Source organism: Somniosus microcephalus, chromosome 16, assembly GCF_052327205.1.
Source record: "Somniosus microcephalus isolate GS21.2 chromosome 16, FLI_Smic_1.0, whole genome shotgun sequence".
Taxonomy (NCBI): domain Eukaryota; kingdom Metazoa; phylum Chordata; class Chondrichthyes; order Squaliformes; family Somniosidae; genus Somniosus; species Somniosus microcephalus.
In genome coordinates this window covers 17997072-18022713 of record NC_141002.1, presented here as the reverse complement: position 1 = coordinate 18022713, position 25642 = coordinate 17997072, and the positions used below count along the sequence as shown (strand labels likewise).

The 25642-nt window shown below is 49.3% G+C and overlaps 1 protein-coding gene across 1 annotated transcript in view; it reads right to left on the bottom strand.

Moving 5' to 3' along the window:
* svopl (SVOP-like) overlaps positions 1–25642 on the bottom strand; it is a 111499-nt gene that overhangs the window by 53953 nt on the left and 31904 nt on the right. Inside the window, exons 4-5 of the mRNA XM_086008621.1 lie at positions 17868–17931; positions 11823–11948 (exon numbers count right to left, since the gene is read on the bottom strand). Of these exons, the coding sequence (XP_085864747.1) occupies positions 11823–11948; positions 17868–17931 (190 nt within the window). The remainder of the gene's footprint in view (positions 1–11822; positions 11949–17867; positions 17932–25642) is intronic.

Genomic DNA, 25642 nt, shown 5'->3' with positions numbered 1-25642 from the left:
GGCCCAGGCGTTGGGCTGAAGATTGTTGGACAGGAGGAATGGTGGAAATGGAATGGCAGCACACACCAACGCAGCAGCTTTGCTTCTCCCAGTCATGGGAGCTTGCAAGATCACATTTCATTGTTCATGTACTTGTGCAATGACAATAAAGTTGAATTATTATTATATAGGATCTGTGTCCTCTATATGGGATCTGTGTCCTCTATATAGGATCTGTAGGATCTGTGTCCTCTATATAGGATCTGTGTCCTCTACATAGGATCTGTGTCCTCTACATAGGATCTGTGTCCTCTATATAAGATCTGTATCTATATATATAAAGCGGTTCTTCTGTCTGTCTGTCCTCGGGTGTGCGTCTGTCCGGCTATGTGCTCGAAAGTTACAGAGCGTACCTACGCGTGCGTTACGTTGGAAGAAAGCTTACCGTTCCGAAATGCTGGTAAGCGTGTTTACGTTTTGGCCGGACGAAAATCGCGCCCGCGGTTTCCGAAAAACGTTCAACATTCCGCTCATTAGCATCTCATTATCCGCTCATTAGCGACAGAGTGACCTCGAGGTCGACCAATCGTACGCCGGGTTGCTGGCGCGTGCGGCCGGGCCCTCCTACGGTCGAGTGACGGGACGATTGACCAATCCTACGCTTTGGTGACCTGACGGTAGACCAATCGGTGCGTGTGTGGGCGGGCCTTATCGTTCTGAACCAAGGTGAGTAGCCGCCATCTTGCTTCCATTCTGTTTCCTGCTTTCTGCATCTTTCTTTTCAAATATACACCTCCAGCAAAATAAAATTGCTTTTATTAAATTGTTTTAAAAAAACTTCATTCATTTGTAAATATTTTCTCTAACCTGAAGATTCTTTTTCCTACCTTTCCCCGTTTTTGTTAGGCCTCAAAGCCTGACTCTTGCTTGCCCAGCCAGGCCCGAGCTAGGTAATTGTCCCACGGCTTCTGCTAAGCTCCTCACCGCCCCCCCTGTGTCACGTTACCCGGGGCAACGGCGTCAGCCACGAGGGTCACGGTGCGCGCACAGCAGAAGCAGCTGAGACGCGGCGTCTCTCTCTGTTCCCCGCTCGGCTCGGGCGGGGGGGCGGGGCTCTTGGGAGTGCGGATCTTGGGCGGGGCTTGGAGAGCGGGAAGGGTTACCCCGGCAACCGGGCCCACCGGCCGTCTCTCACAGCCGCAATCGGCGGTCTTGAAGCCAGCTCGGGAGGGTGGGGCGCGGCGTCTCTCTCTGTTCCCCGCTCGGCTCGGGCGGGGGGGGGGCAGGGCTCTCGGGAGTGCGGATCTCGGGCGGGGCTTGGTGAGCGGGAAGGGTTACTCCGGCAACCGGGCCCGCCAGCCGTCTCTCACAGCCGCAATCGGCGGTCTTGAAGCCAGATCGGGAGGGCGGGGGGGGCCGGTGCTCGGGAGATCGGGCCTCCGGAGTTCGGTGCTTGGTTGGGGGGGGGGGGCGAGAGCCTCGGGGTGGGGGGGGATGGTGGGGGGCGAGAGCCTCGGGGTGGGTGGGTGGGGGGGGGATGGTGGGGGGCGAGAGCCTCGGGGTGGGTGGGGGGCGAGAGCCTCGGGGTGGGTGGCGAGAGCCTCGGGGGGGGTGGGGGGGCGAGAGCCTCGGGGTGGGGGGCAAGAGCCTCGGGGGGGCGGGGATCAGGGGGCACGGGGACTCTCCTCCCTCCCCTCCCCCTCCTCTCCCCCTCCCCTTCCCCCTCCCCCTCCTCCTCCCCCTCCCCTTCTCCCCCTCCTCCCCCTCCCTTCTCCTCCACTCCTCCCCCTATCCCCCTCCCCCTCCCTTCTCCTCCACTCCTCCCCCTACCCCCCTCCCCTTCCCCTCCCCCTTCCCCCCTCCCCTTCCCCTCCTCCCTTCCCCTCCCCCGCCCTCCTCCCCTTCCGCCCTCCCCTTCCCCCTCCCTTCCCCGCCCTCCCTCCCCTTCCCCTCCCCCCCTCCCCTCCCTCCTCCCCTTCCCCCCCTCCCCTTCCACCCCCTTCCCCCCTCCTCTCCCCTCCTCTTCCCCCCTCCCCTCCTCCCTTCCCCCTCCCTCCCCCTTCCCCCCTTCCCCCTCCCCTTCCCCCCCTTCTCCCCCTCCCCCTTCCTTCCCCCCCTCCCCTTCACCCCCTCCCCTTCCCCTCCTCCTCTTCCCCCCCTCGCTCTCTCTCTTCCCCCCAGTCGCTCTCTCTCTTCCCCCAGTCACTCGCTCTCTCTCTTCCCCCCAGTCGCTCTCCCTCTCTCTCTTTTTTCCCCCCAGTCGCTCTCTCTCTCTCTTCCCCCAGTTGCTCTCTCTCTCTCTTCCAACAACAACATGCCCTCGAAAAAGCCTCGGCACCGCCGGGCACTCCAGCTAGTCTATCTATATATATAAACGGATACTTCTGTCTGTCCTTCTGTCTGTCCTCGGGTGTGCGTCTGTCCGGCTATGCGTTCGAAAGTTACAGAGCGTACCTACGCGTGCGTTACGTCGGAAGAAAGCTTACCGTTCCGAAATGCTGGTAAGCGTATTTACGTTTCGGCCGGACGAAAATCGCGCCCAGCGGTATCCGAAAAACGTTCAACATTCCGCTCATTAGCATCTCATTATCCGCTCATTAGCGACAGAGTGAGCTCAAGGTCGACCAATCGTACGCCGGGTTGCTGGCGCGTGCGGCCGGGCCCTCCTACGGTCGAGTGACAGGACGATTGACCAATCCTATGCTTTGGTGACCTGACGGTCGACCAATCAGTGTGTGTGTGGGCGGGCCTTATCGTTCTGAACCGAGGTGAGTAGCCGCCAACTTGCTTCCATTCTTTTTCCTGCTTTCTGCGTCTTGCTTTTCAAATATACATTTCCAGCAAAATAAAATTGCTTTTATTAAATTGTTTTTAAAAAGACTTCATTCATTTCTAAATATTTTCTCTAACCTGAAGATTCTTTTTCCTACCTTTCCCCGTTTTTGTTAGGCCTCAAAGCCTGGGTCATTCTTGCCCAGCCAGGCCCGAGCTAGGTAATTGTCCCACGGCTTCTTCTAAGCTCCTCACCTCCCCCCCCCCCCGTGTCACGTTACCCGGGGCAACGGCGTCAGCCACGAGGGTCACGAGGGTCAGGGTGCGCGCGCAGCAGGAGCAGCTGAGATGCGGCGACTCTCTCTCTGTTCCCCGCTCGGCTCAGGCGGGGGGGGCGGGGCTCTCGGGAGTGCGGATCTCGGGCGGGGCTTGGAGAGCGGGAAGGGTTACCCCGGCAACCGGGCCCGCCGGCCGTCTCTCACAGCCGCAATCGGCGGTCTTGAAGCCAGCTCGGGAGGGCGGGCCTCCGGAGTTCGGTGCTTGGTTGGGGGGGTGGCGAGAGCCTTGGGGGGGCGGGATCAGGGGGCTCGGGGACTCTCCCCCCTCCCCTCCCCTCCCCTCCTCCTCCCCCCCTTCTCCCCCCCTCCCCTTCTCCCTCCTCCTCCCCCTCCTTCCCCCCCTCCCCTTCCCCCCTCCCCTCCCCCTTCCCTCCCCCTTCCCCCCCTCCCCTTTCCCCCCTCCCCTTTCCGCCCTCCCCTTCCCCCCTTCCCCCTTCCCCTCCCCCTCCTCCTCTTCCCCCCCTCTTCCCCCAGTCGCTCTCCCTCTTCCCCCCAGTCGCTCTCTCTCTTCCCCCAGTCGCTCTCTCTCTCTCTTCCAACAACAACATGCCCTCGAAAAAGCCTCGGCACCGCCGGGCACTCCAGCTAGTCCTCTATATAGGATCTGTGTCCTCTACATCAGATCTGTGTCCTCTATATAAGAACTGTGTCCTCTATATAGGATCTGTGTCCTCTACATAGGATCTGTGTCTTCTACATAGGATCTGTATCCTCTATATAGGATCTGTATCCTCTATATAGGATCTGTATCCTCAATGTAGGATCTGTGTCCTCAATATAGGATCTGTGTCCTCAATATAGGATCTGTATCCTCTATATAGGATCTGTGTCCTTTACATAGGATCTGTATCCTCTATATAGGATCTGTATCCTCTATATAGGATCTGTGTCCTCTACATAGGATCTGTGTCCTCTACATAGGATCTGTGTCCTCTACATAGGATCTGTGTCCTCTATATAAGATCTGTGTCCTCTATGTAGCCAAGTGGGAAAATGCAGTGAATATTTAAGTCCACTAGATGGCGCGGTTCATTTTCCCCTTTAGAATTTGAAAAAAGGAGAAAAGGGTTATGGGTAGGGCCATGTGATGCCAAAGGAACCTCCCCTTTCTTCACAGCCTCCATTTTTCTAGATCCAGCGTGAGAGATGTGCTCTGAGGAGAGCTGGGACCCAAGTTATTAATACAGAATAAAAAAACCCCAAAAACGAAAGTTCGTGTCCTGTGCTGCTCCATTCGCCAGGCTACACATTTTGGTACCAGGAGTGGGGTCTGTTAGCTTGGAGTTTCTCAGGCTTGGGAAAGTTACATAAAATACGGCAGTGGGGGAAGAGCGGTGTGGTGCCAAGTGGACCTGGAGACGGACGGAGAGTGCTGCCTGGGGTTGCTAAGGAGGACCAGACCAGACAGACGGGATCCAGAGGGCGCCAGGACCAATCTGGGAGAGGACCCATCAAGGCACCGAGGAGGGACACCATTGGAGAAGAATCGTCGCAGCGGCCATCCCATTCAGTGACTGTCAGGGACTTGTGAACTGAGTCAAAATGTTAGACCCTCCTGAGGAGGCGGTTGGAGCTCACAATTCGGATGGTGAGGACAATACCTCGAGTGTGGGTGAGGGCAACCAGATAGATCAACTCAAGGCACAGATTTCAGAGTTGAAAAAAAACCATGACCAAGCAATGGCAATTATTGCCACTCTAGGTAATGGGGCAACCAAGTCATATGTGTATGTACCCAGAGAGCGTCAGATCCAACCATTCAGTGGTGAGGTATCCAAAGATAGTCGTTCAGTTGATGAGTTCATTGAAGAGGTTGAAAGTGTACTACGAGCTAGAGATCAGACTCCTGCAGAGCAGGTAGATTTCATTCGATCTTTGTTGAGGGGGGCAGCCCTACAGGAAATTAGGTTACGGTTGGGTGGAGAGTCTAAGCAGCCCAGTGACCTGTTCAGTTACCTAAGGGGGGCTTTCACCGAAAAACGCAGTGAGTCCCAGCTGTTAGAAACTTTCTATGGACGCAAGCAAGAAGAGGGTGAAGATTTCCGAGAATACTCACATGCACTCTCTCAGATTATTAGAACTTTGGTAAAGCAATCACCTGATGCTGTGCCGGACACAAAACGGGTTGTCAGAAACAGATTTGTTGATGGTGTTAGAGATCCCTCACTCCGGAGAGAGTTGCGCAAGTTTGTACGAGACAACCCCCAGTCTACCCTGTTCGATGTACGTGAGGAAGCTGTCTTATGGTCCTTAGAAGACCAGCCCTGTAGCACTAAAGTTGCAAAGAGCAAGAATGTAGTGTGTGACAGTACAGGGAGGGATCTTCAGTGTTCTGCCATTGGGGTACCAGGCAGCCAGGCTGTCACTTTACAGGATGTTCTTAAAGTGGTGGCGGAACAGGGTAAAGCTATCGGGGAACTAACAGAGGCAGTACGGGGTCTTGCTCTACAGAAGGAAAACACGGGTAATGACAAGGTTGGGAAACCTAGAGCCAAGCCAAAGTTCACTGATGAAGGTCAGCCTATTTGCTTTAAGTGTAACGGGGCGGGGCACATTGCCAAACAGTGTCCTCAGAAGCACGAGGTAGCAAACACATCCACCAATGCTGGCTGGGGTGCAGGAAAACTAACTCCCTCGATTGCCATGAGCCGGGCAATGCGAGGAAAACCTGCAGGCTCTCAGAACAGTACTGGTATTCGTGACAGATTTCTTGACCGTGCAGTAGGTAAATGTCCAGTAGTAGATCTCAAGATTGGGGGGGTTACTGCTAACTGTTTACTGGATACCGGGAGCCAAGTTAGCACTATTACTGAAGATTTTTTCAGAGAGCACTTACTTGGGAGGGATGAGGATATGCTGCCTACAACCGGGTGGCTTAAGATCACTGCCGCCAACGGGTTGGACATTCCCTACTTGGGCTACCTTGAGTTAGACGTTGAAACTATGGGCATAACCTTACCCGAATGTGGTTTCCTGATAGTCAAAGAGCATCAGCAGTCACAGCCTGCAGCACCAGGTCTTATTGGTATGAACATCATCAGCCGATGCAGACAACTAGTTCATGCTGAGTTTGACACTACTCTAGGGGGAAAGTTGGATTCAGATTGGAGGGAAGCATTTCAGCAAGTACAACAGTGTAACATCACTCCAAAGTCATCTTCTGTCCGTGTAGCTGGTAGGGGTGCTGTACATGTGCCTGCGTCTTCCATAGCTACAGTCTATGTAAAGGGACTTAAAACTCAGTCAGGTGGCAGCACTAAAATGCTGTTGGAGCCAGGTAACACACCATTGCCAGGTGGCCTGGTAGTTGTCCCCACTCTAGTTGAATCAAAGGGACATTTATTTCCAGTGCAGGTGGTAAATTTCTCTGAGGAGGATGTGTGGTTAAGCCCCAGGACCAGGCTTGGTATTCCGACTCAGGCAGAGTGTGTAGACAAGGACTCCTGTGAGGTGCGATTTCAACGCATCTCCGCTGACACAGAGGAAGTAACTGTTGGCAGAAAAGAAGGACAGATGACAGACCAAGACATTCAGTTGCTTTTGGACAAACTACACATAGGTGGCACACAGGGCCAACAAGCAGAGTTAGGTGCACTTTTAGCCAGGTATTCGGAAGTATTTGCTTTTAAGGATGAGGACCTAGGCTACACTGATAAAGTTGAGCATGAGATTAACTTGGTAGATGACGCACCAGTTACAGAGCCATACCGTCGTATCCCACCTACACTGTACAAAGAGGTGAGGGACCACATCACTAAGCTTTTAAGAAAGCGTGTCATCCAGGAGAGCAATAGTTCATACGCTTCACCCATAGTGGTAGTTCGTAAGACTGATGGAGACATACGACTATGTGTTGACTTTAGGAAACTAAACTCAAAAACCAGACGTGACGCATTTCCTTTGCCCCGCATTGACGAGAGTTTTGATGCCCTTCATGGTGCAAAGTTCTTCTCGACCATTGATCTTGCAAGTGGGTACCACCAGGTTGCTGTTCGTGAAAGTGACAGGCCTAAGACTGCTTTTACAACTCCTTTTGGCCTTTTTGAGTACCTCAGAATGCCTTTTGGTGTCTGTAATGGACCTGCGACTTTTCAACGGCTTATGCAAGCGACTATGAGCGACTTAGTGTTCCACATCCTATTAGTGTATTTAGATGACATCCTTGTGTTCTCTCAGACCTTCCCGGACCATTTAGAGAGGCTTCAGACAGCTCTAAGACGACTGAAAGAGACAGGTTTGAAAGTAAAGCTTGAAAAGTGTCACTTCCTGCAGCAGGAAGTCAGGTTCCTTGGGCATCAAATTTCAGGGGAGGGTATAGGGACAGATCCAGAGAAAATTGCCGCCGTAAAGAAGTGGCCGGTCCCCAGTACAGTCAAAGATCTGAGGTCATTTCTTGGTTTCTGTAGTTATTACAGGAGGTTCATTGAGGATTTTTCTAAACGAGCTGGCCCTCTCCATGACGTAGTCAATGCATGCCTTAGGGAAGACAGCCCAGCAAAAGCAAAACGGTTGTTTGAAGGTTCATGGACAGCTGCGTGCCAAGCTGCTTTCGAACAGCTGAAAGAAAAGCTGATCAGTGCTCCAGTGTTAGGTTACGCAGATTTCACTCAGCCTTTTATTGTAGAGACGGATGCCAGTAACCTAGGATTAGGTGCCATCCTCCACCAGCAGCAGGGAGATAGGAAGAGAGTGATAGCATATGCCAGTAGGAGGCTCCGTAATGCTGAAAGAAATGACAGAAACTACAGCAGTATGAAACTAGAGCTCCTCGCCCTCAAATGGGCTGTTTCAGAGAAATTTCGAGGTTACCTTCTAGGTTCCAAGTTCACTGTCATAACAGATAACAACCCCCTGTGTCACCTTTCTACAGCTAAGTTAGGTGCTGTTGAGCAAAGATGGGTGGCTCAGTTAGCTGTTTTTGACTTTGACGTCAAGTACCGCCCAGGCCGCTGTAATGCAGCAGCAGATGCCCTCTCTAGGCAGCCGTTAGCAGGGGAGCCCGAGTCAGACAGTGGGGATGCAGACTATGATGGTTGTGTGGCCATATGTAATGTCACTCACAAGGGAACAGCTCTAGGACCAGACTTAGGGACAGCAGGAGTCAAGTGCTGTAAAATCAGACAGATCCGTGTTTCGGACGCAGAAGAAAGTACTGAGCGTAGTGAGTTGCAGGGTAACACACCAACACTTCCCGGTTACTCTAAAGAGGAACTACGTAAGTTTCAGGACACAGACCCCACCCTCAGCGTGTTTAGGAAGTTTTGGGGTGAGCAGCGAAGGCCAACTTACAAGGAGAGGTCGCAGTTATCCAAGCTAGTATTATCCACGTTAAAGCAGTGGCCCCGTATTTGTGAGCAAGATGGTTTGTTGTACCGTGTAATCGAGGATGTCCATGTTGGTGAATGTCACCAGCTACTACTGCCCTCTTGTTTGAAAGAAGTCGTGCTTGAAGGTGTGCATGATCGTATGGGCCATCAGGGAATAGAGCGCACACAGAACCTTTTGAGACAGAGATGTTTTTGGGTTGGGATGTATGAGGATGTGGAACAGTGGGTCAAGAAATGCGAGGGGTGTGTTTTGACAAAAATGCCCCACCCCAAGATACATGCCCCTATGAAATCATTTCTAGCCTCCCGGCCCCTTGAAGTAGTTGCTGTAGATTTCACCATGCTGGAACCGGCCTCCGATGGTCGTGAGAATGTGTTAGTGGTGACCGATGTTTTCACTAAATTCACACAAGCCTTCCCTACTCGGGACCAAAAGGCTGATACCACGGCAAAAGTCCTTCTCAAAGAGTGGTTCATGAAGTATGGGGTCCCAGAAAGATTGCATTCAGACAGAGGTCGAAATTTTGAGAGTGAAATCATTGCCGAGCTGTGTAAGCTTTATGGTGTAAAGAAAACCCGCACTACCCCACACCACCCAGAAGGAAATGCTCAATGTGAGAGATTCAACAGATCTTTACATGATCTTTTGCGTACACTGCCTCCAGAAAAGAAGCGCCGCTGGCCTGAGCACTTATCTGAGTTGGTGTATGCCTACAATGTAACACCCCATGCTACGACTGGCTACTCACCGTACTATCTGCTTTTCGGGGTTCATCCACACCTTCCTGTAGATGCTTTATTAGGTCAGGAGCAAGTGTTAGACAAGAAACATGAGTGGTTGGTTGTCCACCAAGAGCGTTTGAAGGAGGCACATGCAAGGGCAAGAGAGTACACTGAAAAGAAATCAGCTCAAAGAATTGAACTTAACAAAGACAAAGTGTACTGTCCAACCATTGAGGTGGGTCAGTTGGTATACTTACGACACAGGCCTTTGGGTAGGAACAAAATTCAGGATGCTTGGGGTCCTACTGTGTACAGAGTGGTGGAGGTACAGGGTACTACACATGCAGTTGAGCCTGTAGAGGGCGGTCCTTTAAAAAGGGTCCATAGAGTTAATCTTAGGCCATGTGTTACCCCTGTCTCTGAGCCTAGGCGGACGAGAACCAAGTCCCCTGTCACCGTACCCCCTGTCACTCTTTTGACAGAATCGTTGCCAGAGCCCTCTGATACTGAGTTTGTTGTGGTAGAGGAAGTCACCTATCCAGAGTTAACTCAGGAGGAAAAAGTAAACAATGATCCTGTTGGTAACGCCCAAGATGTACAGGAATCAGAGGCTGTTTCTGAGCCAGAGCATTCAGATCCTTCTGAGTGTGGGACTGAGGTTGAGGTACCCATTCCGGCTCCTCGCAGAACTAAAAGAGCCAATGCTGGGGTAAACCCTAACCCATACCATTTGCCTCAGTCAGCCTGTAATGCAGTCTCACTCAGTCCTGAGGTGTTCTCTCATGTTTTATCGAGTCTGGGTACTGCATTTTTTCGAGAAGCTGTAAAAGAAGTGAAAAACGGGTGCTAAGTCACCGAGGACGTTGACTTTAAAGCAGGGGAGAATGTAGCCAAGTGGGAAAATGCAGTGAATATTTAAGTCCACTAGATGGCGCGGTTCATTTTCCCCTTTAGAATTTGAAAAAAGGAGAAAAGGGTTATGGGTAGGGCCATGTGATGCCAAAGGAACCTCCCCTTTCTTCACAGCCTCCATTTTTCTAGATCCAGCGTGAGAGATGTGCTCTGAGGAGAGCTGGGACCCAAGTTATTAATACAGAATAAAAAAACCCCAAAAACGAAAGTTCGTGTCCTGTGCTGCTCCATTTCGCCAGGCTACATCTATATAGGATCTGTGTCCTCTATATAGGATCTGTGTCCTCTATATAGGATCCGTATCCTCAATATAGAATCTGTAACCTCTATACATTAATCAAGGATAGTCAGCACGGATTTGTTAAGGGAAGGTCGTGTCTGACAAACTTGATTGAATTTTTTGAGGAGGTTACAAGGAGGGTAGATGTGGGTAGTGCGTTTGATGTAGTGTATATGGACTTTAGCAAGGCTTTTTGATACGGTTCCACATGGCAGACTGATCACGAAGTTAAAAGCCCATGGGATCCAGGGCAAAGTGTCAAGTTGGATTCAAAACTGTCTCGGAGACAGGAAGAAGAAGGTAATGGTTGATGGGTGTTTTTGTGACTGGAAGGCTATTTCTGGTGGGGTTCCGCAGGAATCAGTACTAGGTCCCTTGCTTTTTGTGGTATATATCAATGATCTAGACTTGAATATAGGGGGTATGATTAAGAAGTTTGCAGATGATACTAAAATCGGCAGTGTGGTTGATACTGAAGAAGGAAGCTGTAGACTGCAGGAGGATATCAATAAATTGGTCAGGTGGGCAGAACAGTGGCAAATGGAATTTAATCCGGAGGAGTGTGAGGTAATGCATTTGAGGAGTGCTAACAAGGAAAAGGAATACACACTGAGTAGTGTAGAGGAACAAAGGGACCTTGGAGTGCATGTCCACAGATCCCTGAAGGTAGCAGGCCAGGTAGATAAGGTGGTTAAGAAGGCATACAGAATGCTTGCCTTTATTAGCCGTGGCATAGAATACAAGAGCAGGGGGGTTATGCTTCAACTGTATAAAACACTAGTTAGGCCTCAGCTAGAGTACTGCGTGCAGTTCTGGTCACCACATTACAGGAAAGATGTGATTGCACTAGAGAGGGTACAGAGGAGATTTACAAGGATGTTGCCAGGAGTAGAGAATCTTAGCTGTGAGGAAAGACTGGATAGGCTGGGTCTGTTTCCCTTGGGACAGAGGAGGCTGAGGGGAGACCTTATTGAGGTATATAAAATTATGAGGGGCATAGATAAAGTGGATAGAAAGGACCTATTTCCCTTAGCACAGGGGTCAAAAACCAGGGGGCACAGATTTAAAGTAATTGGTGGAAGGTTTAGAGGAGATTTGAGGGGAAATCTCTTCACCCAGAGGGCTGTGGGGTCTGGAACTCACTGCCTGAAAGGGTGATAGCGCCAGAAACCCTAACCACATTTAAAAAGTTCTTGGATGTGCACTTGGGATGCTGTAACCTGCAGGGCTACGGACCAAGAGCTGGGAAGTGGGATTAGGCTGCATAGCTCTTTGTTGGCTGGCACGGACACGATGGGCCAAAATGGCCTCCTTCCGTGCGGTAACTTTCTATGATTCTATGATTCTATATAGGATCTGTATCCTTTCTATTTAGGATCAGTGTCTTCAGCGCCTATACTATTTTCTATTGTCAGTTTAACACATATGGATCAAAGGTATGTTGACAGCTGAAGTCATGGCTCTGAGCATGGAAGGAGTTCTTTGCCTCACCTTAAATACCACCAGCAGGATGATACTCGGTATGGTGGAGATACGCACAAGCCAGCGCCAGCCCAGCGTGGGAACAATTAGGTAGGCCAGCAAGATCTCTACAGTGGATCCGGTGAGCCAGAAGATCTACAAGAAAAAAAGATGAAAATAATTCTGAAAAGAATAATGAGTGGCCTGTACCCTCTTTATATAGGAAAAGTGAAATAAAACTGGAACCTACTGAAAACGAAGATCAGGGGGGAGAAATTGGCTACCTTTTTGCCTCCCATTAGCGCCTCTGGGGGGCGCTAACGGGGCGCTACCAGCTTAGCGACCAGGTGCGCCGATAGTACCGATGCCCGCGAAACTGAAGTGGAGGTTTGTGGCGGCGGTAACCACTAACGCCACGCTCTCCTGCGGCCGGAGATCAAGACGTCATCCGGCTGCGCAGTGCCCTGGTAGCGCCCTGGCTCTGAAATTCACTCTCGCTCCCTGCCTGAGCGCCTGCCGTTAGCAATGACAGGTAGAGGAGGCGGTTTGCAGTCAGAGGAGCGCTGGAGGAGCGTTACATAAAGGCGTCAACATCCGGTTTATTTTTTTCAGCAAAGACTTAGGCAAACGGGCATTTTGAGCGATTTCAGTGTTTTTCAGTTGAAGGAATCTTCTGCCTCAGAAAAATTATTCACTTTCATTTAGGTGAGATTTGAAAGCGCAACATTTCCATACTTCAATGGGGGCTGTACTGACACTGGTCCTCGCACTGCAGCGTCAACGTCGGAGGCAGAGAGAAAGGGCTCGATTTTCCAAGCCCCGAGGAGGCGGGCATGGAGGCAGGACAGCACATAAAATCGGAGAAAGTGGGGGCGGGTGGCAAACCCGCCCCCATCCTGCCTCCGTGCCCTTTTGCCAGGAGGCGGGAAGATGTGCAGCTTCGGGTCCCGTCTCCTGGAGGCGGGAAAGGCATTTAATCCTTTCAACTGCCTGTTAACAGGTAGTTAACAGGCAGAAAAAGGGATTAGTGCCATTTTACCTTCACAGGTGAAGGCTTCCCGACCTCAGAGAACCCCGCTGGGTTGGAGGAGACGTGGAGGAGGTCTGCGGCGGTCGGAGGCACCTGGAAGTAAGGTGTAGAGGTGAGTGATGGGTGCAAGTGTGGAGTGGTAAGTATGCAAGGTGAGTGATAAGTTTAAAAAAGTGTTCACTTACCTTTTTTTACTTCTGTAGCCTTTAGCCGTGCTGGATCGGGAGAGCGGACATCCACCTTGTCAATTTCAGGTAATGGCTGATGGACCCTCCGATCCATCAGACATCTGAAATTTACTTTTTTACAATGTTTTTTTCAGTCCTCACCACAAAAACGAATCAAACTCAAAAGAATGTCAGTGTTTGACAGTTTCACAGAGCTGTCAAACGCTGTCATTTCTTCTTTCAAGAAGTCTTGACAGATAGCATGTCTGACGTTGACGTGATCTGTCAGTGACTTCTTCCCTAATTGGCTTGCTGAGCCCGCCGGGCGAGCTTAACAAGCTCGATCAGGGGAAAATCCCTCTGAATGGTCAGGAGAGGATGGAGGCGGGGCATTGACATGACAAGCAGTAGTCCCGCCTCCAAGTCGCCTCCATTGACAAAATCCAGCCCATAGATTGCAAAATGTGTCCAGAGGGAGGAGGACCAACAGGGCTTACAACAGGAGGCCTTACCCTCCCAGGGTATTCCAGCAGTATTTCTGCTACATCAATCTCACTGAGGAACAGTGCCTTAGAAGGCTTCGCTTCACCAAGGACGTGGTCACAGAGCTCTGCCACCTCCTGCAGACAGACCTCGAGCCTCACATCAGGAGCACCACGTCTCCCTCAGTGGCAGTCAAGGTCACTGTCGCCCTCAATTTCTATGCCAGCGGATCCTCCCAGTGTGCAACAGGAGATATAGCGAACATCTCACAGTTTGCCATCCATTGCTCCATCCATGAGGTCACAGATGCTCTCTACAGAAGGAGAAGGGACTACATTTTCTTCCCCATGACCAGAGAGAAGCAGCGTGAGCGTGCATGTGGCTTTGCCCGGATCGCAGGCTTGCCCAGGTGCAGGGCGTCATTTACTGCACCTGCATCGCTCTGCGGGCACCCTGTAGCAATCCTGAGGGATTCCGTAACCACAAAGGCTACCACTCACTTAATGTGCAGTTGGTGTGTGATCACAGACAGTGAATCGTCAATGCCCACTATCCTGGCAGCAGTCACGATGCCTTCATCCTGCACCAGACTGGTGTGCCAGCTCTGTTCCAGCCACCACATCAAGCTCGTGGCTGACTGCTCAGAGACAAGGGCTATCCGCTCTCCACCTGGCTCATGACTCCCCTCCGCAACCCCACACTCATGCCCAGCACTCATACAATGAGAGCCATGGTGCCACCGGGAACATCATTGAGCAGACCATCGGAGTGCTCAAGCAACGGTTCCGCTGCCTTGACCGCTCGGGAGGAGCCCTCCAGTACTTAGCTGAGCCGGTCTCCCTTTTCATCGTCATCTGCTGCATGCTCCACAACTTGGCCATCAAGAGGGCCCAGGCATAGCCACCAGGCATAGCCACACCACCTCAGGAGGAGGAGGAGGAGGAGGAGGAGCACGAACATCAGTGATGGAGGAGGCCGCCACTCCATCGGCCTTATGGAAGGGCAGTCCATGACTGCCTCACTTTGGTTCCAATGAATTGGAGGCCACTTCCTGGTTGCTCAGCACATCCCCATCATTCCATCAGTTTCTCATTCCATACCACACCCCAGAGCTAAAATCAGACACAGCCCCAAATTTGCAACATTCCAATATTGAGGCAGAAATTCCGATCCCTACGGGTGGGTACGCACTGTGTACTCACCCGTAGGGACATCGTAAATGCCAATTTCAGGCATGCACTGCGCATGAGCTGGAAACCGGCATTTCCAATCTGGGAAAAGGGCCTCTGCAGATGGAGAGTTCCGTTTTTTGGAGGCCCTCCGCCCGCAGAAAACACTTACAATTCTTGCGCCTGTGCTGCAATAGATGCTGCCAGATCACCCATGACACGCGCCATGAGGTCTGAGTCGCCACGGTCTCTCTGGGAGTCCACCATCCTCTGCAGAGTGGAAATGATGGGCTCCATGGTGTGCGCAGAGCTCTGTGCAATGTTGGAGGCGGACTCCTCCACGCTCCTTACCGTTGCCGAAAGGCTCTCGGGCACCCTTGCCATTGCACCTATCATCTCGGAGTGCATGGTCATCACTGTTCTTGTGAACGCCTCCCCATCGAGGTCCTCATCTGAGTCCTGTGCAGCAGAACTCGCACGCGAACTCGCCCTCTGGGGAGCTAGCTCCTGAGCTACCCAATCCCCCTGGCCTTGCTGCAGCCCACTCGTCACCAGTGCATCACCCTGTGCAGACCCCTCTACTAAACTTGCCTATAAAGATCGCATAATGCCAGTATCTGAGGGGGTGCCTGCGGGTCTGAAAGCTGCTGGAGCAGCGCATCACCCCCTCCTATTGTGAGCCAACTTGGCCTGCAAGAGAAATGAACGTGTGTGAGTCAGAGTCCAGCTATGTGTTTGGGAGATATGGCTGCCGTAGTTGAATAGCTGTGAAATGTGGATGTGAGTTTGAGTAGGTGCAGATGCTTGGTGGGTGAGTGTTGGGGGTGTGGTGGTTTGTGCAGTGTGTACAGACTGAGGTTCAGATGCTGGTATGTAGGACCTGTTGAAGCATGTACTCACCTTGACCACTTGAGTGAGGTCATTGAAATTCTTCCGGCACTGTGTCAGGCTGCGGAGAACCACGCTACTGGCCAAGGCCTCCTGGGCCACTTCCCTCCACATTGCCCTGAAGACCTGGGGCAATGGCCTCCTTCCAGTGTCTGGGAACAGCACTGCCCTCCTTCGCTCCACTCCCGCAACCATTGCCTCCAATGCCTCGTCCGTGAAACGACGAGCTCTCTCCCTGGGAGTGGGATCAGCCAATCACGATCAGGGGATTGACTTGGTTGCAGGTCGCCTTCACAGCCAGCAATGCTGATAATGAGGATCTACACAAATGATGCAACCTCCCCTTTAAGAGCTGGAAGGGACCAGTGTGAAGGATCATTCCCGATAGCATAGCACCTGAAATTCATTATCTCTCTACTGGTAGCGCCCCTGTCGCACCCTGCTTAGGTCATTAGCGCTTGATATAGCGCTCCAGCTCTTTTAAGGAGCGCTAACTGTCAATTTAGGGAAACCTCAGACTCATTAACGCCTGCCGCTAATTTTTCACAATTTCAAAATGTATCGCCCCGATACCGAATTTCTCCTCCATTGTCTGTCAGAATCTGGAGAGAGAAAAGATGGGTTAACATTTTGATTGAAGCTCCTTCATAAGAATTGTAAAGAGGAAGGCAGGGTAGTTCCTTTTCAGACTGAATAAAACAAAGAGAGAGGAGGGTAGAACGACAGGTAAAGGTAAAGTATACAGGTAGGGTAACATTTCAAAGAAGCATTTAACGAGTTAAATCAACAGATCTCGAGAATAAAAGCTGTCACATGGTGAAAAATGGTAGAGATGTTGAAAGATGATATACATCAGCCAGACTGTGAAGGGCATTAGAAAGAGGAGGAGAGTAAAACAATCCAGAGTGGAGGGGAAACAGATAAAAGGCTAGGTCGCAGCCGCAAGCTCCTGAGGCAAGTGCATTTAAGACAAATGGATTCATGACTCAATTGAAACGGCACAGACAGGAATTTACTTGAACTTGTTTGCTGTTGCACTAAAAATAGTGTAAAGGCTAAATTAAACCATTAATATTAACCAAACAACTTACTCCGACCACCTCCCAGTGCTAACTCTACTCTTTGGCCCAATCTCAGAGCAGTGCATTCATTTTGGATTGCTCCAGCAAAGAGCCAACACAGATATGGTGGGCCCAAGTGGCCTCCTTCTGTGCTGTAAATGTTCTATGGGGACGATTTTCGTCTCGCTAGTGCCCTGTTTATGCTTAAAAACGGAACAATAGTGAAAGTAAAATTAAGCGGCGGGTAGTTGCACTGACTTGCCGCTATGTTGATGTCTATTCTGCTTTTTTTTGGGGCGCACCTGAATCCTGGCGACCAGAACCCCAATCGGAAACAGGCGGAAGCCTCGTATATATTGGCAAATCAGGGTCAAGTGACATGATTAAGACCCCGTTGCCAATTTTGTCTCAGCTGCCTGACTACCGCCAGTCCCTGTTCCTGACCACCACTCATGGGTGGTACAGGTCGGGAGGTGGCCATTTCCAACCAGAATTAAAGGGACCCTTAGCTGCCGTCAGGGAAAGCCAGGTGGAGCTTTCGGAGATTTTTTTTCCCCATCCGGTCACTTGTGGGTTCCACCCCCCCCCCCCGCACAATGCATCAGAAACGTTACGCGGTTGCCGCCACAGACTCCGTGCCCATGTTGCCTGCCAGTCCGCAGTGCTGCTTCTTTTGGGACCCAATGCTAAACGCACCTCCCCTTCAAACTGCTGCTGCAGGCCCTTGACCAGTGGCTGACACTGGCCGATTTCCTCCCTCCTACTGGGGTACGCGCCTCGCACTGACATCTCGCCAAGCACAGATTAAGGATGGGCCCACATGACAATCAATCAGGACCCTGCGCTGACTCCTCCAGGTGCCTACCACCCACCCGATTAAAATGTGCATATCAAAATGGTGCCCCCATATCTGTACACACTGTATGCAGGGGTCGTTGATCCACTCAAGAGGTGGTGTTGAGCAGAACTGGGTATTGGGGGTAATTTGGACTTGAGGCAATAGTGCAAAACGGGATTATCCGCCTGTTATACATCTCTCCTGATCGCCTGAAACCCAAATTTGCCCCCATTCTTTCTTGAACAGATTTTCCATTGAAGGTTGGAAAAAGCTTCTCCTCAGAGAAGAGAGAGTGAGTGCCCATCAAGGCTGTCATTCGATGTTGAGATGACAAACTCAAAAACATCTCTCCCATACAAGCCACCAATTTGCCAAGCGTTGAATTTCTGTTCACGTTCTTGGCCTTTCAGAGCACACACACTTTCTCTTCTGGTCTCACCTGTCCCAGAGGCAAAATACGACCTCGATATTTGGAGGGCATGAATTCTGTCATGAGAATAAATCTGCGCAGAAGAAAATAAAATTGATGTCACCATTTCATATAGTTATCATAGAATGATATAGCACAGAAGAGGGCCATTCGGCCCATTATGCCTGTGCCGGTTCAAGAAACGAGAGGAATAAAAGCAGAACAGCATGAAGTACATGTGATGTAGAAGCAGCAAAGAACAATATAACCTTTACGGATGTATGAAGAGATTCTGAATCACAATGTTGAGGTACAGATCAGCCATGATCTGATTGAATGGTGGGACAGGCTGGAGGGGCTGATTGGCCTACTCCTGTTCCTAAATTACTGGATGGATGAACTCATAAGCTGAATGGCCTCCTTCTTCTGTAATTATCCTGTGATCTTGCAATTACGTGAAATATTTTCAACAAGGACCTTTCTGTGCTGAGCAAAGATGGCATTCAGCTTGCATGCTAATGAGCTGTAGCTCAGCAGCCCTGGGGAAACAGCAGTGACATAGTGTGAGCTCTGGGTCTGTTAACTGATTAACAGGTAGACGCACTGCTAACTACTGAAAGTCTACACTGACATCAGGATGGCAAGGCAAACCAGGCTTCATGGCCCTGATACCACCCCACTGAGCAGCAGCTGCAGCACTAGCTGTTGGTAACCAGCGACATATTGATATCCGTGTTGTGGCTCAGTGGGCAGCACTCTCTAGGTGGGAGGGGCTAGGAGTGAGCCAGGTGTTACTGGTTGCCTGATTGCAGCTGGGAGTTGGAGGGAGTTTTGTAAAAAGTTGGTGGTGGGTTTTGTTTTCAGGTTTTAGGGCCTTTTTTGGCCCACAAAAACAGCCAGATGGTGGCTGAGGGGTCCGGAGTGCTGGGCCCCTCAGAGGACAATGTTCCCAAGAGGAATTTAATTAGGGAAGAAACTATGGTGGGAAAGGAAAAAAAAAGGCCCAAAGATTTGGGCCGGGACCTCAGGAGGTTTGGTAAAGAAAACACGGTGGTGGTGCAATGTGAAGATAAGAAGATTCGAGCTTGGGATATTATCCAGGCGGTTCATGAGGACTGTGGTGAGGGAAGCTGCTTTGCCTGCCGACCTAAGCCAAATGTGGGATTCGAGGTGACGGTCAGTGGCCATGAGGAGGTGGAAAGATTGTTACTCAGTCTGAAAGTTGGTGAGAAATTCTTGAAGGTGACTCTGCTATATTCAGAGGAGGTGGGGGTTTCATTTTTAAACTTGCCAGTTTACATTGAGGACGAAGTGCTAAGCAAGAAGTTGGAGTCGTGGGACATAAAACTCTGTTCTGCAATAAAGAGGAGGTATTATCCGGGAACACGGGTAGCAGATGGAACCCGGTATGTAAAGGTACGGTTCCCTGAGGGGGTGAGGTCATTGCCGTACAGTATGAAGTTCGAGACACTGGAAGGAGTGCAGTACTTTCGTGTGCTGCATGATAACCAAGTAAAGGTGTGCTATTATTGTCTTGGACATAACCATCTCGTAAGAAACTGTCCAGACCTGTATTGTTACAATTGCGGTGAGTCGGGACACATTGCTCAGAGCTGCAAGGCGGAGAGCTGTGGGGTGTGTCGTAAAGGCCCCACCCGCTGTGAGTGTGTGGCAGAAGGGAGTGATATGAGTGATGAGGAGATGGGAGAAGGAGCAGGAGATGAGTGTGGAACAGCCGGAGGAGCGGTGCAGTCGGAGGACACAGCCGGTAAAATGAAGGAAAAAGGAGCACAGGAAGAGGCAGAGGATGGTGGAGCGGAGAACGGGATGGAGATGGCGGAAAACATGCCGAGTGCACCAAGAGACATCAGCGGGCAACGAGGGTCGAGTGCAGACTCGAGCCTTAGTGCAGTTCGGCTCCCCCTGGGGAGTCTGGTGTCTGCGGGGGGAGAGGAGGCGGGAGCAGGGTGTGTGGTGGATGTGGGTGCTCTGGGGAGAGGCGGGGTGTCAGATATCTTGGTGAGCGGTAGGGGGCAGGATGGGGAGAGGGTGCAAGAGGCAGGAGCCTTAAAGGGACAGCAGGATGGGATCGGCAAGATAGAGACGTCAGAAGGGAACAATTTAGGTGCGCCATTGTCCCATGGAGTGAGGGAACAAGGTGCAAGGGTCAGAGGTGGAGATGTGGTCGAAGGGAACAGCACAGTGGGAGAAACTGCGATAGCAGGAAGACTCTCTGTGGGAGATGAAGTATCTGACGGGGAGCAGGATTATGTATCTGACGGGGAGCAGGCACAGGGGGTTGCAGAAGAGCTTGAGTGTGAGGAATTAAAGGGGGACAGAGACATGGAAGTCGGGGGTGGGGTGGCATCATGTGAAAAGGGAAAGGTTAGTGAGGGGCAGAAGGAGGGAGAAAGGGCAGCTCCTGGGCCCAAACTTAATGCAAGGAAGAGGCTGAAACAGCAGGGAGGGGTCAAACAGGAGGTGAAAAAGAGCCAGAGGCTGCAGGAAAAAGCAACAGCTGCCCGAAAAGTTGAGAAGGAGCATGAGAGGAGGGAAGAGCCAGAGATTAAATGATGGGGAGATTATCGGGCATACTTCCCTTCTTTGGAGCCATGATTACATTGGTCTCGATTAATGTGAACGGACGGAGGGGTCAGAAGAAATTGCAGCAGTTGTTGCAGGGTTTTAAAGGTACGGACTTGTTGTGTCTGCAAGAAACCTTTTGGGATGAGGATATTCTAGAAAGAGTTCAGAAGGTTTGGAAGGGAGAGGTGTTTCCAAGTTGTGCAAACAATAACCGTAGAGGGGTGGCTGTTTTGGTGAGTCCGTCCATAAAAGAGAACGTTGCCTTGGCGGACAAGGACACTGAGGGGAGATTTTTACGGCTAAGGGTAAAAATGGAGGGATTTAATTGCGATCTCTTTAATATCTATGCACCGAACGACCATTGCAAGCGCCGTGAGTTTTTTCGGGGGTTATTCACTGAAGCGGCAGAGGTGGAAAATCCTTGTATAGTGGGGGATTTTAATGGATTTTTATCTCGGATGGACATTTCAGCCCAGATGACCTTTAAGGATGATAACTCCAGAGGGATGATTGTAAAAATGATGGCAAATTTAAATTTGAGAGACTTATGGAGGGACCGGAACCCCATAAAAAGGAAATTCTCCAGAGCAGGTTGGGTGGGTGATGTTTTAAAACAGAGCCGAATAGATTTTGTGTTAATGCGGGAAGGGTTAAGTTCGGAGGTGATGGAGATTTATTATAAAAAAGTATTTTTTAGTGATCACTCGGCTTTGGTTCTTAGTGTAGTGGCGCTTCTTAGTTTCCAAACAGGCAGCCACTGTTTCATGGCTCTTACACTTAGAATTAGGAACAGCAGAGTTAAGGTTGGTTCAGGGGTGTGGATTTTAAACAATCAATACCTGAAAGAAATTGCTTATAAAGAAGGGATTATAAATATAATAAAGAATACTCGGAAGGAACCTTTGTTCTTGAAAGAAAGAAGAGTTTGGTGGGACAATTTCAAATATGAGGTAAAAGTTTTTTCGGTACGTTATGGGAAAAAGAGGGCGGCAGCTAACCGGCATCGAGAAGAGAATATAAACAAAAGGTTTACAGATGCCTGTAAAGCAGTTGACGGAGGGGATAAGGGAGCTGAGACTAAGTTCCGGGTGCTAAAGGAAGAGTGGGAATTATTGCAAGCTGAAAAATGCAAGGGGGCCATTCTCCGTGCAAAGGCTAGAGATGCATTGGAGGGCGAAAGATGCACTAGATATTTTCTAGAGCAGGAGAAGCTGCGACAGAGATTATCGTTAATTGAAGAGTTGAAGGTTGGGGAGAAGATCATTCATGAAAGTGGGAAGATTTTAGAGGCGGCTAGCAGCTTTTATCAAGAGTTATATACAAAAGAAGACATTTCCAATTTGGCGATGGGGAAGGTTACTGCTTTTATTGAAGAGGGTTTAAAGGAGGATGAGAGAAGCATGTGTGACAAAGTAGTACGATTAGCAGAAATAAAAGTAGCAATAAGTGGAATGAAGGGGGGGAAAAGCCCAGGGTCCTATGGACTAAGTGCAGAATTTTATAAAGAATTTTTTGAGATTTTAAGTCCATTGCTCTTAGAAGTTTTTAAGGAAAATAAAATTGAGGGTAGCCTGGCCCCATCTATGAGGAGAGGTATCATAAGCTTAGCTTATATAAAAATAAAGGGGATAGATGGGATCTGAAGAATTGGAGGCCCATCACATTATTAAATGTGGATTATAAGATCTTGGCGAGGGTTATGGCAAATCGTTTGAAGGAGATGTCACCAGAGATAGTTTGGCCCTCTCAGTCCTATGGAGTCATAGGCCGGGACATCGCAGACTCTGTGGTCTCAATCCGAGATGCGATAGAGCTCATGGAAGAGAGTGGGAGGGAGGCTTATGTATTAAAGATAGATCAAGAGAAAGCCTTTGATAGGGTCTCTCATGAGTTTTTATTGAAGGTTTTGGAAGCATTTGGTTTCAAGGAAAATTTCATTCAGTGGATAAGGATCTTTTATTCAAACATATGTAGCTGCGTTAAACGTAATGGTTTTTTATCCAAGTATTTTCCGATACAGAGACCAGTGAGACAGGGTTGTCCCCTGTCCCCATTGTTGTACACATTGGTAGCAGAACCATTAGGTTACATGATGCGAAAGAAACAAGGTGTAGTTGGGATTGTGGTCCCCAGTTCTGGGCTGGTGTCGGTGATACACCAATATGCAGATGACACAACCTTAACATTGAGAAATGGGGAGTCATTGAGGAAAGCTATGGAGGTAGTGGAGGAATATTGCAGAGCTTCAGGAGCCAGAGTAAATTATAGTAAGTCCCAATGCCTGGTTGCAGGAAGGGGTAGGGGGGAATGGTTGGGGGAATGTCCCTTTAAGGTGGTGGAGGTTTTGGAAGTTCTGGGGGTGCATATGGGGTGCAAGAAAGACAGGGATGAAGTGGATCGATTAAATTGGGAACCGAAGGTTATGAAAATGTAAAAGATTTTGGGAAGATGGGAAAGAAGGTGGTTGAAAGTGCAAGGAAGAGCGACAGCGGTGTCTGCTCTCCTGCTATCTAAGCTATGGTACTTATTGACAGTGGAGGATATTCCTGAGTGGACGGAAAAGTCCATCCGAGAGGCTTGTGTGAGGTTTTTATGGGAAGGGAAACCAGCCTTGGTGGCATACAATACCATCATTGGACGGAGAAATCAGGGAGGACTCAACTTTCCAGATACTGATTTGAAGAAAAATCCTTTAGAATCAAATGGGTGAAGAGATTTCTTCAGGTGTCAACTACAAGTTTTTGGAAGAGTTGTTTTGAGCATTTTTTAAAACGAAGTGGGATAGGAGGGCAGGGGATATTGTATATGGAATACAATAATATGTTTTTGAAATCGATTAAACTTCTTCCTAGGTTTTATAAGGGGGTTGTAGAGACTTGAGCCCAATTTTTACAGAGTGTGCAGTTTATGCCCAAGGGGGCTGAGGAATTTTTAGAACAGCCCTTATTTTTGAATAGGTGGGTCAACATCGAAGGAAAGGTTTTATTTAATCAAGCTTTTATAAAAGCTGGGATTATATCTGTGAAAGATGTATTATACGAGGTGATTCCAGGTTGGTTGCCAGAAGCGATAGTGAGGGACATGGTGTGGGAGGAGGATCAGGAGGTAGAAGGAAAAGCAATAGGAATCATGTATGAGAAGATTGTGAGGGCAATGCCACAGGATTGGATGGGAGAAATAAATGCGGAAATCTCCAAAGGAAGTAAAATGCGTCCTGCTTTTCCAAGCTTTGTACTGGAGAAAGGGGGAGAGTTGGTCCAATTTGACAACTGTAATACTTGAGATTTCTATGAGGTATTCAGAGAATGGAGATTCAAGACACCTGCTGGTCAGGAGTTTTGGCAGAGTATATACCCACAGCTGGACTTCAACAGGATTTGGAAGGGAGTATGGGCAAATTTTAAATGCCCAGAATGGATTGAACTGGATTTCAAATTGGCTCATAACTGGATTTTTACCATGACGGTCTTGTGCAAGATTGGACGAGTGGAGGCGGCAACTTGCCCAATGTGTGGGACATGGGATGAGACTCTGTCCCATTTACTGGTGTTATGTCCGCAGTTAAATGACTTTAAGTACTATGTTCGACAGTTGTGTGAAGCTTTTTTGCTGGGTGGGGACCGAAGAGCGAGAATGGGAATCCCGTGGGACTCAATTTTGAGATGGGGATTGCAGGAGAGTCTGCCAGAGTCTAGCGGAGTGGCAATTAATTTAATGTTCAGTTTGGCTAGATTCGTGATTGTGCAAAGAAGGAATGCTCTGTTTTTTAAGGGGAGGAGAATCAATCTAAAAGAGTATTTTAAATATAAGCTAAAAGATCATTATAAGGCTCTGTGGATGTTTTATTCAGAAAGGAATTTAAGGACAGCATTTTACAACCAATTTTTAAAGTACAATCGATTAATATATGTTACAGGTGACAAATTAGTTTCAGGTTTTGATGTTAAAATGTGATGGCGGAATGGCTGTGCAGAGCGGTGGAATTGATTTGTATCATACAATGTAATGATCACGATGTTGTAAATGTTCTTAATGTTCAATAAAGTATAATATTTAAAAAAAAAGTGGGTAGCACTCTTGCCTCTGAATCCGAAAGTTGTGGGTTCAAGTCCCACTCCAGGGAGACTTGAGCTTATAATTTAAGCTGACAGTCCAGTGCAGTACTGAGGGAGGGCTACACTATTGGAGGCGCTGTCTTTCATATGAGACATTAAACCAAGGCCCTGTCTGCTTGCTCAGGTGGACATAAGGGATCCCATGACACTATTTCGAAGAAGAGAAGTTAACCCCAGTGTCTTGGCCAATATTTATCCCTCGACCGACATCAATAAAACAGATTGAGTAGAATGGGCCTACATCCTCTGGTGTTTAGAAGAATGAAAGGTTATCTCATTGAAATGTATAAAATTCTTAGAGGGTAGATGCTGAGAGGTTGTTTCCTTGGCTGGAGAGCCTAGAACTAGGGGTCATATTCTCAGGATAAGGGGTTGGACATTTAGGACTGAGCTGAAGAGAAATTTCTTCACTCAGAGGGTTGTGAAATTTTGGAATTCTCTACCCTAGATGGCTGTGGATGCTGAGTCGTTAAGTATATTAAAGACAGAGATCGATAGATTCTTGGGAATCAAGGGAAATGGGGATAATGGGGATAGTGGAGCTAATGTAGAAGTTCAGCCATGATCTTATTGAACGGCGGAGCAGGCTCGATGGGCCGAAGGGCCTACTCCTGCCCCTATTTCTTATGTTGTTATTTATTTAATTGCTGTTTGTGGGAGCTTGCTGAGCGCAAATTGGCTAACGAGTTTCCTACATTACAACAGTGACTATGCTTCAGAAAGTATTTAATTGGCTGTGAAGTGCTTTGGGAGGTCGCGAGGTCGTGATAGGTGTTCTATAAATGGAAGTTTTTCTTTCCTGGTGGTTGTGTTACTAAAATTCCTCATTAAGATGCATGGCTATCTTTCAATCTCCAGCTCTAATGAAGGGTACAGATCCGAAACATCAGAACCTGTTTATTTTCTCTTCTCTTTACAGCTGCTGACCCATCAGCTGTGCATTTCCAACACATTCTGTTTTCATTTCATAAGAAAACAGCTTTGTACAAAGATGGCCCTGCGTCCCACTTGATCCTGAAAGGTACCCTTTCCATCATTCCATTGCAGCTTTAAACACCCAAGTGAACACGCAGAAAGGGCCACGGCTTAATGTGCCATCTGAAG